General features: G+C 45.5%; 1 protein-coding gene across 1 annotated transcript in view; it reads left to right on the top strand.

The window, feature by feature from the left end:
- LOC119170606 (uncharacterized) overlaps positions 1 to 14,266 on the top strand; it is a 39,310-nt gene extending 25,044 nt beyond the window's left edge. Inside the window, exon 2 of the mRNA XM_037421825.2 lies at positions 7,535 to 14,266. Coding sequence (XP_037277722.2) covers positions 7,535 to 8,674 — 1,140 coding nt within the window. The 3' untranslated portion in view covers positions 8,675 to 14,266. The remainder of the gene's footprint in view (positions 1 to 7,534) is intronic.
- The last annotated feature ends 5,298 nt before the right edge of the window (positions 14,267 to 19,564 follow it).

Raw genomic sequence — 19,564 nt, 5'->3', positions numbered from 1 at the left:
GTATCTATAGTATGATGCCTGCTGCACACATATTCTCAAGCAAGCTACCTGGCTGCCAATAACTTCCTGTGAACACTTTCCTTTCTCGTAAGACAGTGAATGGATATCATATATGTATTAATGATACCTGTAGAGTGGCCACACAAGACTGAGACACAGAGGAAAATGGAACACAAGCGCTCAAACAACGCCCAGAGCATTCCTGTTGTGTGTTTTCCTGTGTCTCTGTCTTTAGTGCGCTCTCTCCAGTAGTGATGAAACTGCACCGACTTGCCAGTCAGCCTGTTTGTCTTCTGCCTTAGAGCCACAGTGGGCAGTTCTCGTAAGGGCTAAGATGCGAGGTACTACTGCGTCACAACGCACAGAATTCAGCGCACGTAATGGGGGCACAAGCATATACACATACCAGCAAACAGGGACGCAATTTTTTTTTCTTGAGCAATGCCTAACAAAGGCTGCAGGCCACAAAGGAGCACATCCCCTTCGGCCAAGGACGTCTGTCCCTTCAAGGTGTAAACTAAGGCGCATGCCGAGGGCTTGTCTGTAGCACACAACACACTGTGACTTATAGACAAAACAATAGGATTTGTAATTGGCACAATTTACTCATAATGAGTGAAACAACTGACAGCACGGTATGCAGATGGGCACATAGGACGTTCCCATTCTGTTTTTTTTTTTTTTTTGCAGTTCTAAGCTCTAAAATTGTGTGGTATTAGATTGCTTTCTTCGAAGACAAACTGGCACATTTACGTACAATTGCGACCTTTGCGACCAAGCAACTATGCCTGCTTCAATCTTGCCTCACATGGCACTGCAGTAAGAAAAGCCTGCGGCTTAGTAGGCTTGGTTCCACTAACCGGACGTATTTTACAACTAACACAGGTTCAGTGCACGAAGTCTGTGGTTCGTTGTTACAGCTATATAATTAGAGGGATAGCAAAACGGGATAGTGCATTGCTTGAGCTCTGAAGGCGACACAATTAGGCAAATAACAATTAGGCTGTTGCTGCACGAAACGCAGAATGTGTTCGGCAGTGTTGTTTGGCTCCCTCCTTTCCTCTTCCTGTCACGCAGCGTATACTGATTGGTCGATAGCTGTCCCTTTATGACTCTAAATACGAATACTACGGTGCCGCAAACGAGCGCGCTGGGTTCACTGGTTATGTCGCCTTGTGCCGCGAGGAGCCATTTCCAGAAACAGGGTAATTTTGTACGTTTACTGAGTTCCGTCGAACACAGATGCGAATCATGACTCAGTCGCTGCAGCTGATTCGAAAACAGGAAATGGAACGTCAGCAGTAGTTTGTTCTCGACGTCAGCTATTAAAAAAACAAGGACTATAATTTTCGCCGCTCCAATTCTACGACTGGAGTGAGTGCTGTGCGATAGCCGATTTCATACCTTCCTTTTTTTTAGAAGAGTAGAAGTTTGTTTACGCGAATTCCTAACCGCCTTGGGTGCAGCCGACTCTCCTTGCAGATATCCAGTTTCACTGACAGCGTAGATATTGACCAACGAGCCATTAAACCCAAAAAGCCAAACACAGATCAGTCGCACAGCACAGCCATGACGCATATTCTAATGCATTCTAAATTAAAAAATAAAAGATAAGATAGAAAGAAAGGAAAACGGCTCGGAGTTTTGCCAAGCTAGGTTGGCTACTGTGCGTATGTCATGAGGTAAATAGAGATTGATAGATAAGGCAAAGAAAAAAGAAGTATGGAAAAAATCAAAAGAAAATAAAATAAAAATATTGATAACAAGAGAAGTGTCGTTTACGTTAGCAGCTCACATATCAGATAACGTTAGTTTGTGCATTTTATTTATCGTGAAGCAATGAATACTGACGCAGCCAAATCTCAATGGAAGTAGTTTTTTACAGAATAGTAGCTTTAACGAGCCGATAAATAGAGCGGCACGTACTACCTGAAAGCATCGAATGTGGCGGATTCTGTACACCTTTGCTATGAGTGAGTGAGAAGAAAAAATGATCAAGGACCTGTTCGTTTGTTAGGCCTGACCAAATAAACAAGCAGAAAGAAAAGTTGGTTTATGATGAAACAAGCGCTAAAAAGGAAAGTTGGGGAAGCGATGATAGGTGGTGTACCGTAGTGAGTAAGCGAAACGACTTTAAACGATGCACAATAGATGCAAGTAAACACAGCGTCACCTAGCGCGGTTCGCTCTGTGACGGTCAGATTCAACCACACCGTTCTCAAGCAGGCCCTTCTCTGGACGCCCAGAATTTTAAAGGTCAGATCCTTGGCGATTTCCTTTTGGTGGAAACAGGAACCGGCACACAGGGTGCCCCACAAGACATGCCCGTAGTCCGCACAACCGCCACCCATAGGACAGTCCGAGCTTGGGAAGTCTGTTCGTAGTATATTGTGTGCAATGCTGCTGGGCTCGGGTAGCTGCTTGTTAGGACCAGCCTGAGAGTAACAGCGGGGAGTGTGGCAGAAGCAGCACTCTTCTAAAACGATAATCATAGCGTGTAGTAGTGGATATGAGTTAGTCAGCTGGCAGCTCCAAAGAAAGTTCACGTGCTCCGTGACGCCAGCTGGCACAAAAAAGTCTAACATTAGTCGTTGTGAATATGAGTAGCACTAAATAACACTCGCAGGTCTACGTGAAGTAAAATAATCAACAAAAAGTGAAGTAGAGAGCACCATTTGTCTTAGCTCAACGGTTAAGACACGGGACGCGCAATTTGAAGGCTGTGAGTTTGGGTCCCTGCCTGCGCAAAGTTCTCTTTTAATCCGCAATTATATCAACATATTGACATCATAATTAACAAAACAAGTATAAACTACTACAAGTTACGTTCACTTTACCTTCTTCAACTCCGTCTTCTGATCATTTCTATAGATGGGCAGATGGCACTTTTACCCTTTAACGAAACTGCCCGCATTAGACGAATAGTTGCTGGAAGAATTAGTGTGCCATAAACAGACAAGCACAAAGGGAAGCTTTCGTCAGTGTCTCTTACAGTATTATATTCAACTGGTTGATTTCATTAACATGTGGGGTTTAACATCCTAAAACCACCAAATGAGTATTAGGAATGCCATAGTAGAGAACTCCGAAAAATTCAACCACCCGGACTTCTTTACCCTGCACCCACATCTGTGCACACGGGCCTACAGCATTTTCGCCTCCATCGAAAAAGCAGTCGCCGCCACCGGCATTGCATCCCGCGACTTACGGGTCAGAAGCCGAGTAGCTTAGCCACTAGACCTCCGGGACGTTGCTATTCTACGGGTTATATGTACAATTTATTTAGAAATGTGAAACCAGTATCCTAATACCTATTGGTTGCGGCAGATGTAACACCAAAGTTTCATTCTAGAACATTAATTATTTTGTCCCGTTGCATACCGATTAAACTTTTCGAAAATAAAAGACACGTTTCGAGCCTTTTTAACTATTAAATATAGAGCGCCCTGACAGCTTTCTTCAAAATACTACAGCCCTGTGTGTCCCAATCTGTGGAAGGCAAACACGTATTTTAAATGAGTGAGTAAACAGTCATAGTATAACAAGCTTTTCACTCTGTGCAGCACGCAGGGGCCGACATCGAACAGATACAATATGATAAACGCAACTAATAATATATTCTAGTTGCTGTAAGGAAACGCTTGAGCAATAGCTGACCCCTTTCACTAGATGTGGAGGATACTTCTGCAAGGCATCTAGCGACAACGCGTATTTGAAACGATGCCCTAACATCGAAGGTTGAACTATTGCAAAATAAGAGTACTTGTCGATGGAATACTCGGCCTGTCCAGAACTATGTGTTTGCTGACCAACACGGACGCAAGAGTGCTCATATACTCCGCTGCATGACTCGTATGTGTGCTCTTTGTAGTGATCAAGCTAACAGGACTTTGATGTTATTATCTTGAGGCATCACCATTCCTAACGCACAGTTTATTTAAAGTTCAAAACCCTGATACGACGACAGATGGTGAAAGTAAATGTGACCATTTTGACACTTTAAGATGTCCCCAACATTCAAATTTACCCGCCCTTCATCATCGATTGGTTGCAGTAGCGAGACGTTTAAAATAATTATTAAACGTGCGTGCCTAAGAGAAGAAGCACCGAAAATTATATATCATGTCAGGCCAGCCCTTCAAGTTTTACATCGATTGTTACAGCTCGTAGAGTATGTCACTGCGAAAACTGATCTAGGAAAATAGTCCTGTGCTCAAAGCCTGTTATTGATGTGATAAAGTGCTGTTATGGATGAATAGAAGGAGCACGTTTGTCATCGAATTAAAAAGACAGTATTGTAGCCCATATTGATCTTTCACAAATAATTCCGTATGCTTGAAAATTTGGTGGAGTGCGGTGCTTTTGTTTCGCTACTAAATAATGAGTATGATTCACGTCGCAGCTTTAGGGGTGGTGTCATCAAACTTTGAGGCCTCTCATGGGTTTCCTCTATAAGCTAGGAAACTTCATACGAATGGTCAGACACAGCTAAAATTTGGAATATATTCTAATTCTCCACCAAGAATGTACCTAAATGCTCACTTTGCCCACCTAAGCCCATCGCAAGCGCCTCTAGAACTGTTTTAGCTCTGTTGAAAGGTCAACGAAGATTGCAAAGACATCACACCAGATCTGTAGCGAGCGTAAGCGTGCACTGTTTATCATTTCAGGAAAAACAAAGGTTTGTCGTAGCGTGGCCCCTCCGTATTATAATAATGGCTGCCTGCGTGCCCCCTCCGTAAAACGCAGCGCCCCCTCGCTATTATGTCAATGTGTCGGGCTGCGTTTGCGCAGCCTCCCTCGTAGATGCCTATGCGAGTGGCCACCTCCTTAGCCCCCTCCCATGCGCACGCCTATTTTAGTTAGGTGAGTGACCTAGGAGACCTCCGCCACGTACGTACCGGCAAAACCACAGCAAAGCTAGACACTTCTAGTTGGAAGTACGGAGAAGTTGCCTACGCTGTTAAAATTACGTTGCGTACGCTGCAAGCGAAGCGTGTGACAACACATTATTTCAACGTACCTTGATGTGTTTCACTCAATGAGATAAGTTGTATGCGAGATTGAAGAATTTGAAATTATCGGCGCCACCGACGTTCAAAGTGGGCTATATTCTAGTACCATGGCCCCAGTAATAACGTGGCCTCTCTGATCTGCACGAAAAACATCCTGACTTCGAGCGTAAGAGCCACCAGTGTACACGTCAGGCCGTGGCGGTCGCTTTGTAGATTTTTAGAATTGTTCCTTGGTGCGCACGTTCACTGAATGCGCACGTTCACCTTTGGTGTTTTCAACTCGGCTGCACAATGCAAGAACGGCATCTGATGAACATGGCCGCACTGGATCCACGCCAGGGTTCTTTCTAGCGCTGCTGCGGATGAGGCTGAGCACACCCTACAGCAAGAGGTCGCGTTACAGGTATTCATGAACTTACGATGTACCACTGGCACAATCAAGAAGTGAAAACTCGCAGAACTTCCAAGGCGTGTTATGTTGCAACACGTATAAAAATGCGTACCAAGATGCCGTATTATTTGCGGGTTCATTCGCCGAGAGGCCTGTCAGAAAAAGACGCCTTCCCCCACGTAACCTATCGAAGGCGATTCTTGAGGATTTTGATGAGACGCGAGGCATTTTATTCTGAATCATCAGGATACCAGAACGCACCACTTGAATTTACCGTGTCTGGCATGAAAACATCGTCTTTTATTGCGAAGTCCACATTCCTTGCATCAGGTCCACCATTTCTGTCTTCGTCAAACGCCATTGCTGCCGCCATATACTCTCGTTCTGATTTCTTCTAGGTCTCGCAAAAACGTATTGTAGTAAGCGTTGTGTTACGTACGCAGCATCTTGTTTGGGGCCTGCGCACGCATCTCTGGAATCAATACGTTACGTACTGTGCACACACGCAATTATCTCCCTTGGCAGTGCTGCGTACGTGGGCTCGTTATGTACGCCCAACCTAAAGCGCCACCTAGAGGGGAGTGGCACGCGCACGCACTTGCCGCTCCCCTTGAAGGAGCCCTGCAACACTTTTTTAGCATGGTCAGAAAACGCTGCGGATCGATAGTAGAGGCCCCCGATAACAGGCGAGCCAAATATTATAGCGCAGCGCGTGGCCTGGAGTTCACAACAAATTAACAAAATCAGCTAAAATAAGCTTTTTGTTCTCTCGACAAATAACGGAAGATGCTCAAAAATCACTCGTTAAGAGCCCATTTATCAACCATTCGCTGATTTTAACATGGCGCGCTCTGTCGTTACAAATATCGCTGCGGGAAGCCACGACTTGTCCACGCGTGCGCGCGCAAACACACCGAAAAAAAAAACGTACATTCGAAGAAAAAAAAACTGTTTAATGTAACGATGCGTGCGTGACGGTTTTTTTTTTGCCCCTGCCATTCCTCTTAGCTAAGCTTTGAGCGCTTCCGTCGGGACGAGAGAAGTGAGAATGCAATCGCAGCATGTGACAAATCTTTGTTATTCCACTCGCACTGAACGAATTCTTAAAGGTTTTGCGGCGTTGAATCTGTGAGGCAATTGGCTCTTCCAGTGAATTCATTCTATGGTTGCTTGAACGAGTGTTTCAGGGCCCTTTCAAACGCGGCGGTGGCAAAGCGACGCGGCTGCTACGTGTGTTTGCACGGAACTTGTGTGCGAGAAAGCCAGCGAGAGCAGACAAACAAAACGGCGTGCGTCACAGCTTCGAGTGGCCACGTGACTAAGCCACCTACTGCACGTCATAGCCCAATCGGTGCCCAGAAACCAAAACATGAAATCGTCCACATGAAAACAGCTATATTATCTGTTAAACTAAAATAAATATTCTTTATGCGTGTGTCATGCTTCTTGGAGCTGTAAGAAATGCTCGTGGAAATTAATGCTCAAACTACAAATATGGTGACACTGCCTGTTTATGGTGAATTGCGAATTGCATTAAACTACAATGCAATGAAGTTAGGCCACAAAGAACACGCTCTTCTCAGGGTACTAGAAACAACTTCTCACGGAGGCTTGACAAACCATCAAAAACTCTTCCCGCAAATACGTTATGACTGCTAACTTGACAAGAAAATATCTTACACGACGGAAACAAACTGTGTCTCTACGGAAACTGCGTGAGCGCAACGTAACCTTTTAGCACCAGTGCCTTCAATCGCATAGCATGAAACGCAATAAGGGTCGTCCCACCATGAGAACTTATGACAAAAGGTGCTCCTGATAACAGTTCACGAGATTGAATTCCGGCAACGGAGGCTGCATTTTCGATGGAGGCGAAAATGATGTAGGCCCATGGGCTCAGACTTGGGGGCGCGTTAAAGACCCTAGTGGGTCGAAATTTTGGGGGCGCTTTACTACGGCGTCTTTCATAATCATATGGAGGTTTTGGGACGTTAAACCCACATATCAATCTATCAAGCGATAATGGTCATGATTCTAAAAGGCAATATATACCGTATATTTGTTGACGTTGTACCGAATATCTTTATCCGTTGCATGTTGTTGACACATAGTTTTTTTTTATCTGCAGGCGCTGCTCTTCGCGGTGCCGCCGCCCATTGGCCTGGCGCCTACGGGCTCCAAGCCACCTGGCGTGCTCTGGTACGGCTACAGTGTTCGTACTGGTGCTGCTGACATACAAGTAGACGACGTGGCCCAAGTGGCGCCTCCGAACAGCAGGACCACGCGCTACACTAGTGCCATCGCTCATGGCGGTGCCCTTTCTCGGGTGGACGTCGCACTGGGAACTCCTCACGGTAGCGTTGTCTACTACAACGACAACCCTCCCGCCGATGTGGCGGCGAGATTATTCAGCCCGAACTATTCCGGTGGTGTACCACAACTTGTGCCATTTCCACAAGGCTACGTGCAGTCGTTCGGCCCGGACGGTCCACCGGTGCCGACGCAACGTTTCATCGGTCAAGTAGACCACTCTGAGCGGCCACTCTCAATCTCTAGTCTCGGACCCCGGATTGGTGCTCGTGCCCTGGCCTCAGTCCCACTCGTTGCGCAGGGTGCAGAGGATAGACCGCCGCATCAGCCACCATTCTCAGCCATTGTGAGATCGCGACCCGTGCTGTCCCAACCATTGGGACCAATTGTTCAGTCGGGCTCCCCGCTGCATTCACCACACCAAAATCAGCCTCTGTTCACCACAAATAAAGCTGCTGTCATCACGTTAGTCGTTACACCTGGCTCCTCACCTGCACTTGGGACAACTCAGGGAGTGGAAGCGGCTGAGGTGATCAACGCACGCCCGACACAACCTCAGTTGCATGCGCCTTTCCCGACTGCTGAGCAGGAAATCCCAAGTTCTGTCTCATCAGACGAACGTGAGCTAAAATCCAGTGGCAAATTACCGGAAAGCGACGTCCAGGATTCTAGAGTAAACTACGAAGAAGAACAAAACGTTAAGCATCTCAGTGGAAATCACGACCAATTGTCATCCACTGTTGCGTCCGTTGGCTTACAGACATCTCAGAGTCAAGACACGTCTTCCGTGGTAAAGAATCAAATCAAGACCCCCGTCGTTCTGAACAACGGCAGGGGTCAGTATGATTTTCGTGGCTACGAACAGTTCAAAGGTCAACCCGGCGCCGAGGAGACCCCAGAGGCGCCGGAAGATTCGCGTACGAGTAAAAAATACCGACACAACTTCCGAGTATCCTAGCGGCGAGTCTGCGGACGAACAAACGCAGCCGCAAAGAAGTGGGGCGCGTCGTGGATCGCGACGACCGTCGCTTACAAAGAGAATCACTTTGTCGAGAACGCGCCGGCCTGCCCGAGGCGGAGTGCCTACTGACAAGGGCTACGAAGTTGACAGGGACCAGTATTCTCGAGAACCAGCTACGACGAGCGCGCCATCCGACGTTCAGCCGCCGGGGCAATCAGTAAATTCGAAGGCCTACATAGGTCCAGCATTTAAGGAACTGAACGGAACAGTCGTGTCGAGTGAACAAAATGAAGCCAGTAAAAAGCAGGTTCGTTTGCCGCCCATTGATTCGTTCGATGAGGAGTACGACCACGATTACGAGCATGCAGCTGGTCAGCGAGCATCAAATATATCGCTTACGCAGCACACGAATGATAGGTCACTACTTCGCTCCTTCATTCCGAAAATGGAAGCTAAATTGCCCTTTTCCACTAGGCCAAATTACCAAAAGCCTAGTGAAAAGGACTCAATCACTGCGGCTCCCAGTAGCTCTAAAGAGAAAAACGATTGGAGCAAGAAGGCTGACAATAGCTCTGAAATAAAAATCGGCTATTCGGGAACGGATGGGAACGTAAAACAAGAGGTGGACATTGAAGCTGAAGCAGATAAGCAGAAATCTAGGGTTCTCAGCATTGCCTTAGGTGAGCCAGCAACTGTTGTAGGTGTCAATCACGAACAAAAAATTCCAAGGACCTCCTTGATTTCTGAGAAAAACGGAACGGTCACGTCATCAGGTCCCGATAAACCAGCGCGAGTGTTGAACATATACTTGAATTCTGTAGTGAAGCCAAGCGTACAGCTGCGCGACACGAACGATGCTCCAACCACAACAATAGCGCCAGGTAATGTGCGAGATGATAATTTGTTAAATAAAGAAAGTCTTCTTGGTCCATCTGATTTGGTTTTGCGGCCACAGTTCAATTCTTCTGTTGAAAAAGCTAAAAATTTGCTTGCCACAATTACGAGGAGCCAGAAAGAACAAAACAAAGTTAATCAAACATCCCGAAACCTAGTTTACTCTGGCTCAACGCCAGGCACTAAAACACCTGCGGTGAGAAGTGTGAAAAGGGATCAGTCAGAAAACAAACAAGGTCAAGCTACTCAAAAGGAAACGGTTTTGTTGCCATCTGTGACTCGAGTGCCATCTAAAACACTGCGATTGATTACGGTCAAAAAAATGCCCGTCATAAAGACAGAAACCATTTCTTCATCAGTGGCAGCGTCTCCAGTATTGGCATCTGCTTGTTGCTCATCTCTGAAGGCAAGTTTTTCTGTGACAGGCTTCACAACGCACAATATTGAAGCGCTTTCACCAACGCAATCACCAAAACAAGAAGTGCCTCCGGTCGAGTTGACCGCGCTCACTATGAAGGCACCTTCAACATCACAAAGTTTCAATATATTATCCTCTTTTAGTAGTGCTCCTAGCCGAGATTCTACTTGGTCGGTCGTCGATGGCATCGATAAATCAAAGTCGGGATCTGAAGCATCGTCTCTATACACCTCATTTAAACCAACTCCAACACTAAAGCCAGCGCAAACGTTTACGACCCGCAATTTCGACAATGACGAGTTTCCGACTTGCCAAAATACCTGCTTTTGGAGTCTCGTGCAGCACAGCAAATTGATGTCTTCCATTGGAAACATCGTCATGACGTCGCCAAGAGGCACAGATGTCAGCTCAACTCCTGTCGTACGCATATCAAGCAGCACAATTATCACAGGTGACTTGCTGAGTCCTACGCTCGCAAATCAAGCTAGTGCACGTGCACCCAAAGGCAAACGAGAGAAAACTGGAAGCGAAGGTCGTCGATCGGCTGGTAGCCGGACTCAGAATGGCTCTTCTTCTGTTTCCCCCAACTCTGCAAACAAAACCGCAACACTGCAGCAATCTTTGGAAAGTCTAGGGAAATCTGACCAATCATCTGACCTAGGTACCGAGGAGTCCAGGAACATCTCCAGCACTGCTTCACTACCACGCTCCCGTACGAGACCTCGTGACGGCAAGAAGCGCCATTCGAAGGAATCCACCAATCTCAGCAGTGAGCGTCTATCATCGGATGTAAGGCAAATTCTAGGCACTGACTTCTCGCTTTTTGGTCTACCAACTCCTTCACTTTCACCTTCGTTGAGCTCTATGAGTGTTATGAAAGGTACTCCTTTACGCGAACCAGTAGATACTGACATGGTTTCACCAACACCATCCCTTCCTGCTTTCGTATCTGCGCCCGAGTTGTTAACGTCTAGGTCCGGGAAAAAACCTAATGTTACGCGTAGAGGAAGCCTCCTCGTGTTGTCGAAGTCAAAACGCACTTCTACGGTAAGCAGCGCAACGAATTGGACAAGGGCTGGCAATAAACAAAGCACTCTGCACAAAAATTCCCCGACGACCGCAGTCTTGCCGTCGCTCTCACTCTCCCGAATTGAGACTTCTCATGCCTCCAAAAGCCGCCGAATTATTCAAAACGGATACACCTCAGAATGGAGGACCGTCAAGAGGGTTCCCTCGAAAAAGAACCACGCTAATAACGGCACGAGTACTTCGACCACCAAAACTTCCGTTACGTCGGTGTACGCTACGCAGCTTTACGAACTCAAAGAAACACCACGTTTACCAGATAATACGGCTCTGTCTGACTCAAGCGAAAGACAAAGGGCGTCGATGGAGACAAAAAGCATTGCCAACGCAACATCAAGCAGTAAGACCTCACGCACGTCATCCGCAAAAACTTCGTCACGTTTAGGTAGAACAAAGACATCCTCGAAGTCTTCCTCTTCTTCTCTTTCAACAACGCTAAGTACAAGGTACGTGACATCTACTGTGCAACTATCGAAACCTAACCGTGCCGTGCTGTCAACGAACACTGTTAGCGTCTCTACCTCTGCCACCTCTCTGTCACCATCCCCGAGGCCTTTGCTAGGAGCCGACAGAGTCCCTAAAGACAAAGTCCCCGCCACTCCCACAAGAGCACTTCCTACACAGAAATACAACGATAAGTCACGCAAGCTTCAGCCTCTTTCTGTCACTGATTCTTTCATGACCCCCAGGTCACCATCACCGTCGCACACGCAGCTCATCTCTCCCGGCCACCCCTCTGACGTTCGGTTGCGGCTGGCACCGACTGCAACGACGACACTGCCAAGATCCGTCTCGGCGACAAGACAGGCAACACTAGAAAAATCATTTTCCGGCAACAATGATCACGCATATGCCGAAGATGAAGACGCTTACCTCCTCGATGGTGATCATACACCGCTACGCCCGCGTAATGAGAGCTCTTCACAAAGTGACGTCATTGGAAATTATTTGCCCGAGCGAGCCGAGGACTCTGCAACGACCATTCGAAAAAACCCCACGAAAAGCCTTGATGACGAAGACCCGGGCTCACGTGATCAGCACGTGTCCCTGCCAGCGGCGGCCATTCCCATAGGTGCGACAGGAAACTCTAGCTACAATTCCGACGTGTCTGACGACGAGCTTTCTGTGGAAGGACCCACAGCGCCTGACCCAACCAACGAGGCAACAGGACCCGAATTCTCGCGTCCCATGCCTCTGTGGCCTTTCCTGGCACCGCTGTTGCTTTTGCTATTCCTGCCACCTGCTGTATGGTGCTTGTTACGGCCTGAGAAACTACCGCCGCCACCAATGCCACCACCACCGCCACCCCCAATGCCACCTACATTCCACAGCTGGGGACATCCATCATATTAATAATAATCTCTTCCTCTGTCCTTGTCTATATTTTTCCGCTGTTTTTACTGCCCAAGTCCCAACCGTCATAATAAATAGCTTGTGAAGAAAGGAGTGTAAATGATCCAAAAGCAGCTTGTTTCAATTCTTTGAATACAAGATTATATCAATTGCTCACTTCAGCATGAGTCGATGGGTATCCAGTGTGAGGAAGTTTTCATGAACTGTCATCACACCCAACGTATGCACTGTTTACTGTGCTTTCGACGAAGAAGTACGGGAAAAACAATAAATGGCACAAATGTTGCTAAAGCAGTAAACCGTAGTGAAGAGAGTGCGTAAAATATTCATACTTTTACATCGGTAGGGCTTACTTTAGAAACAGCATTCGAGCAGCGGAATCCTCAAGAGTAAATACCGCGAGAAGTGGACTTAAAACAAAAAAGTGCTGACGATTACATGTCTTATTGTGTAGAGGTTTTCTCATGAGGCATCTTTCGATCAGGTTATGATGGTTACCTAAACTCGCGATGTCCTTCTGTACCCTTGCCTAGCTTGATCTTTTTCTGCTCAACAGTCAATGTTTAATGACTGGTTGTCCTCTTTCCTTTGTGCCAACAAAATAAATATCTTGTACAATACAAGTGCTGCAAAGAGTTTGTCGTTATGTCAAAACATCATATCTGACAGTGTACAGTTCATTTCGACATTCCTATTCGTTCAGATGACCAAATGTCAGTATCAAGCTGTTCAAACGTTTGTGTATTTACCTAGATGCCTTGTTTACAGCACAGTGGCTATAGTCGCGAAAATTTAGTACTCAGATTTCCAACAAGGAAAAAAACTTCGTTTATGTTTTTTTTTATTTTGATGAATCTTGCATCGCTCACTATCTATTACGAGTTTGTGCTCAGAAGCTTGATAAGATATTTTAAATCAAGATGACTAAAACATCTGACAATACCAAAAGTATGCAAAAACATTGCATAGACACTTGCAAAAAACATCTGCTTTGAAGTTTAGAACCATAGCAAGAAGCTTCAAAAATTTTGCACAATATTTTCTTTTTGGAGATGTCGTCACGTTCTTTTGAAGAAAAGCTGTAAAAGTAGGAAGTTTTCTGTAGCTTCAGTAGTCGTAACCGTGCAGGAAACTGAATGACATTCCATCAGTACATAATGTTCTCATTATCACAATCATATTTACTGCATCTGTTACCATCGCTGCATTGTTTCTGTGAGCTTGTTTTTTTTTCTGACAGCTTATACGATCAATAACAGTTCTAACAACGTGTTGCCTGCTCGTTGTACAGCCATACTCTATGCCAATTTGTCTTCTCTGGTCATGTATCATGTGTTTATTTTACTTCACATTTCATAAGTCATCACCTTGTGATTTAAAATAAGACATGCGCCATTGTTCGCGCACGTGGGTTCATGTGTTAGAAATAGTTGGTGCATACGCTCTTTCTTGTGTAGACTGCTCACGGACTATTGTAAGCGTTGCCTTCTCTTATTGAATACAAGCTACCCGTATTCTTCGTACTGTATCTTTTATGCGTCTCGAGCGGGAAGTTTGTCACACTTTACACTTTGTACTACTTACGTTATTGCTAGGCTCTACGCGTGTACTTTTGCTTTTTGAGTAACCCAAATTCTTCACACTTCAGGTATTCATTGCAAGTGTCTCTATTTTGACGATATTAACGGTTGAGAGGTTTCATTGACATTGATTCATCACCTTTTACCTGCGGGGCTCTTTGTAAGAGCGTTGTTCAAATGATTTTTGTGTGTTGTACATACAGACAACGTAGGCTTTTGTGTTGCGCATATATTGTGTAATAAATCTGGTGAAACAAATGTTGTGACGCTGTCTCTTTGTAGGTGAGAATTCGACGAGTTCTAGTTCTAGCAGTGCTTCCTGGGAGAAGAGATCAGCGTTCCTGTTGTGGATCATTTGTAAACCATACAATCTAAGAAAGAAAAACAATATATGTCTGACTCCTTTACGGTGGTCCTGACTTATCAAGTATATAACTCTATTTAAAGATGTATAGTAAGGTTCCTGGGGCTCAAAATATGCTGAAAAAAAGTATAAGGCACCCTCCTCCCACTGAAAAATTCACGTTTCTTTGATGAAAGTATTATACGGGGCAACCAGACGTCTGCCCCACCGCGGAGGTCTAGTGGCTAAGGTATTCGGCTGCTGACTCACAGGTCACAGGATCGAATCCCGGCTACGGCAGCTGCATTTCCGATAGAGGCGGAAATGTTGTCGGCCCGTGTGCTTAGATTTGGATGCAAATTAAAGAACCCCAGGTGGTCGATATTTCCGGAGCCCTCCACTATGGCGTTTCTCATAAATATATGGTGGTTTTGGGACGTTAAACCACACATATCAATCAAGCACTCAACCAGACGTCTAAACAAAAATATAATGACAGCTTTTTACTTAACGTAAAACAAAAAAAATATAAACGAAGAATAAACGAAGAATGAACGAAGAATAAAATAACGAAGAAAATATTACGACAGGCCCATTAATGTTCTACAGCGAATAAGTCCTATAAAGAAACAACCTGAGGTACTTCAGTGAACTTCACGAATGTCACAATGGGTGATCTCATTCGGCGTCGTTACCAAGGCTCCGCTTATTGCCTAATTAGGAACGAGGAATGGCTGACATAAGAAACAACGATGAGGTGGTGGTGATGATAATAACGATGGTCGCTTCAAGTATTCTACAAGCATTTAACATAGTCATTTGTATTTTTCGATATCCCCTTAATCATTCCGCTGTCCATTGTGAATGGTCAAGGCCTGTTTTAAGAGACGAGTTTATCTGTTTTACTTGGATACACTAACTGCTTAAGTTGTTGCTAAAAGCGTAGAATAATAGATAATACATATGACAATGCAATCTGCCCCAGGCTCTCTTTATGTTTACTCTGCGACAAAACAAAACAAATGGCCACGTATATTTTTGCTGTACAGCACCATTTACGCTTCATGATGCGCGTTTTCTAGTCTACGTAGCGAGACGTCTAGTATCCTCTAATATAATATTATATATTATGCAAAGCTTCGATTGGTTGCAAGAACGAGCAAGTGGAAGCATTCCCCCAGTGTGACACTTTTAAAAAGCCACTCTCATGATACCGAAGTTTGTCATTTGAACTGGAAAGAAAGGTGTCAATGTTGCAGAACTATGATTGATGAGTAATCTAGAAGGCGTGCTTGCGTTTTAAAGCCTTTTTCACAAACACACACATAAAAAACAACCCAATTATGTCGCCTTGAGCACAAATGTACATTATAGCAGTCGCAAGTACTGTTAGCGGCTTATCGGTGTTGCTGTGGCGGAAAGTGCAAACACCGAAGTGATGGGGGCTCGTGTCTTGAGAAAAACAACGAGAGCGACTGTGTGAAAGTGAAGGTGAGGGTACAGAAGAAGATATATAGATATACTCAATGCTGAGAATATAACGTGAGAATTTAGTTTAAATGGATGACACTGAGCTCTATTGACAAAGTTGTCAAAGAGAATGTCAAAATGCGTAAGCTGTTTGAACGGAAACGTGGTATGATTACTGCGTATGATACCTTTGCGTGCCGTTTCTGTGTATATTTGTGCCCAAGGTGAAGTGGGTCTCATAGACTAATGTGGCTAGTCTCATGGGCAAATTCTTTATGTTGAACGAAATGGAGGGTTGAAGACCGTTGTTTTTCGGTCCGGATCACGTTGACTCACTGTTATGAAAGTCTGTTGAATCTTTGTGTTTCAGAATTTCTCTAAGATAAGTGACAGCAGCGAAGCGAGGCTCCGATGGCTATGGCACTTCCACATGCGTCAAAAAGAAATAATTAATATCTGTTCCTGGCCGGTGTGTTACAACCCTATCAGGTGTATAAAAACCTTGTAAATGCGTGAGAACTATTTATGTTACATCAGCGGCTTCACTATTTACTATATTGGTAGCACCGAGTAGAGAATTTCAACTTTCCATCTTCCTCTCAGACTCACCAAAGTTATTTTCCGCTTGCTACGAACGAGCCCGGGCACTGAAGAAAAATGCGTTACTTTCGAGGTTCGTTAAGCTTCTTAATTATGGCTGTGCGAGTGACGCACGACCACCTGGACTCGAAAATGGCAGTAGCCAGAACGAACGCACCATCACGTTTTGCTCAGCAGGCTGCACTGTGGGCGCTGTCCTCCTTCCTACTGCCTACATAACGTCGTGGAAAGTGCATGCAGGCTTTCTCTTTCGAACTGTGCCTAGAGTGTGCAGCATTTTATTCTCTTCTGACAGCCATCTCAAAACACTTTGTGTATTGACCTCTTGGCTGGTATATATGAAGGTTAAGGTAAAAAAACAAAAAATCACCGCAAGCAAGTTAAGAAGAAATGGCCCCAGTGGACAGACCAGAAGAAAAAGCTTTCAAAAATATTGACTGGCATTGCTATACCACCGGTATTTGTCTATCAAACATCAAGATCGGCTGAAATCCTTGCTCAAGCAAGTACGAACAGCGTCAGAGTGTCTCTGAAGATCAAGAATCTTCTTGTTAACCTCATAAGATATCACGTGAGAGATAAATTTGAGGCAAAACATTTAGAAAAAAAATAGGCCGATTCCTCTTCCTTAGAATCGGTAAAACACGAAAGTTGAACGTGCGTTCACGGAGATAGTTGAGCGTTTGTTGTGCACTGTTTCGCCACAAGGCCGGAGGAATGAATACTACAGCAGCAAATTGCAAAGTCACGCATAGAACGGCAGGCGGCAGCAGCTCGAAACTTGCAGCGTGCGCGTGAAGCGGAAAGCACGCACAAAATAAGCATACGTAAGACGAGTGCGAACTTACAACTGTCAGAGCCCTACACCTAAAGCGCACTGTTATAACGGTAAGGCGCCCAAAATGAGCGCACAAGTATACTGAGGACAAGCATGAACAACCGTCTCAGTTTTTAGTTGTGTGAGCAGCGTTCTCTTTTCGCTAGTGCCATCGTGGCAGCGTGCGAAGTGGCCTTCGTGCTTTCTCGAAACACGAGTCTGATAAGCGTGCACGAAGGAGAGACTACGTCCGTGGAGGCAGCGCTCTCCGAAGCGCCAGAGGTGACTTCGAGCAGCTTCAACGCGTGCTATCTCTATCATCTCGCTACTCATGACGAAAACGCCCTGAGTCAGCAGAGCTCCGAGAACTGCTAAATGACCTATGGTGTATATAAATGGCTTGCTGTTGGCACTCTTGGCTGCATGCGCACTGTGGCGTAGTGGTTAACGTCTCGCAGTGCTGTTCGAGAGGTCAGTGGTTAAACGCCCCGCAGAAGGGTTCTTGCATATCGTTTTTTTTTTTCATTACGACACATCTGACGGCATATCCATGACGAAAAAAAAACAACGTCAGCGAGCCATGGTGGACCCAGGCAAAAAACGATTACGTGTTGAAAGTTAAAACGGCATGTCTTATAGACGAAGAAAAGGCTTAAGAGTGCAAACGACAGGAGGGGATAGAAGAGACGAGAATATGCGCTCTGTTCTCGTCTCTTCTATCCCCTTTTGTCGTTTGCGCTGTGAAGCACTTTCTTCGTCTAGCATACAGCCCCAACCAGTCCAATCAAGCCCTTTGTGAAACTGAATGCCTCAATTCATTAGCTCTGATTAACATGAAGCACATGACCCAGAGTTTCTTAAGCTTGAGCAAGAACTTCTATTTTCGAAGCAATCTCTGAAGCGAGAAACGTATGTAGAACGTTTGCATTGTCGGAAGCAGGTTGGCTACCGCAGTATTGATGAAAGTAGCCAGTGTCACTGCAAAGCAGCCACCAAACAATCGCCGCCAAAGTAAGAGGTAAAGAGTGGTACTAGAGTTCGGGGTGGCACCAGACTCTCTGTCATAGTGGTACCAGCCCAGCGACCAGGTGATACGTAAGGCGTGGTACCAGACTGACCGCCAGACGAAAGCGTTTCAGTTATCTGACTGGTAAATAATTTTCGCCCAGGTTCAAGGACTTCAAGCGGCTACCTGAGACACTGTAATCATCATCGACGGAGGGCGGCAAGGGACAAGGGTTAATCCCCTTTTCCCCCAGACTCACCGGAAGGACACTGCCAAGCTTTAAATAAAGATTATTTATTTATTCGGACAGTGGATTAGAAAGTATGCAGAGTTCCTTTGCTATGATGGCTACACAACGATATGTATTGCTCCGGTTTCTGAGCACCATGCCAACTGCACAACACTTCTCGCGCGGCTGACAATAACACCAAAGCAATTTTTTCTTCTTGAGCCGGCGCCAAATCCAAGACTGTTTAAATTTTTATCGTGTCGAAAGCTTATACTCTCAAACTTGAAACCTCATCGGGACAATGGCTGCTGCACGTTACGCCACGCGATGTAAATTGGAGCGAAAGCCGTTGCTCAAGAATGGCGAAATTGGGATTTTGTGTGTGCCTCTTTCTTTTGTTTTTTTTATTTTCGCAATGCAAGGTGAAGAACTCTGAGGGGGGTGCGGTGCAAGTTTTAGTTGCATTAAACTTGTTTGGCCTCGATACGAGGCCCAGTTGGTCTTTGTGATTAACTCAAACAGCGAACCGTTTCAACTAGGCGTGCCATGCTTGAAATTGCTCCCGTTTTTGTCGAGAGCAGCACTCGACAATAGACATTGTTAGAGCAACTTGGCGTGGCCATAGAGACCTGGCGGGTTTCGAAGTAGCGCAGACGCCAAAGCAAACAAAAGTGAACAGTCACCAATTGCAGTCTTTTTCTGTGGGGATTAATGTTTAGGATGAATTACACGTTGAATTTTTAAATGTCATTAAAAAAGCTGAGACACTTGTTGAGCAGTTACACATCACCATCATCAGCAGCAGCCTGACCACGCCCACTGATGGCCAATGGCATCTGCCAAGATCCAGGAATCAACCCGGTCTTGTGCTTTCGGCTTCCACGTTATACACGTAAACTTTTTAATCTCATCGGCCTACCTAATTTTCTCTCTTCTTCGTGCAATTGCCTTCTATGGCAATCCTGTTTATCCTGAATTATCAGCGGCTATCTTGCCTACGTGCTACGTGCCCGACCCATGTCCATTTCTTCTTCTTGATTTTTTTATTCCCAGTTTGTTCCTTGATCCACTCTGCTTTCTTCTTCCCTCTT

The sequence above is a fragment of the Rhipicephalus microplus genome, chromosome 3 (genome assembly GCF_043290135.1).
Source record: "Rhipicephalus microplus isolate Deutch F79 chromosome 3, USDA_Rmic, whole genome shotgun sequence".
Lineage (NCBI taxonomy): Eukaryota > Metazoa > Arthropoda > Arachnida > Ixodida > Ixodidae > Rhipicephalus > Rhipicephalus microplus.
The sequence above is the reverse complement of the archived record's forward strand: the minus strand, read 5'-3'. Positions and strand labels throughout refer to the sequence as shown.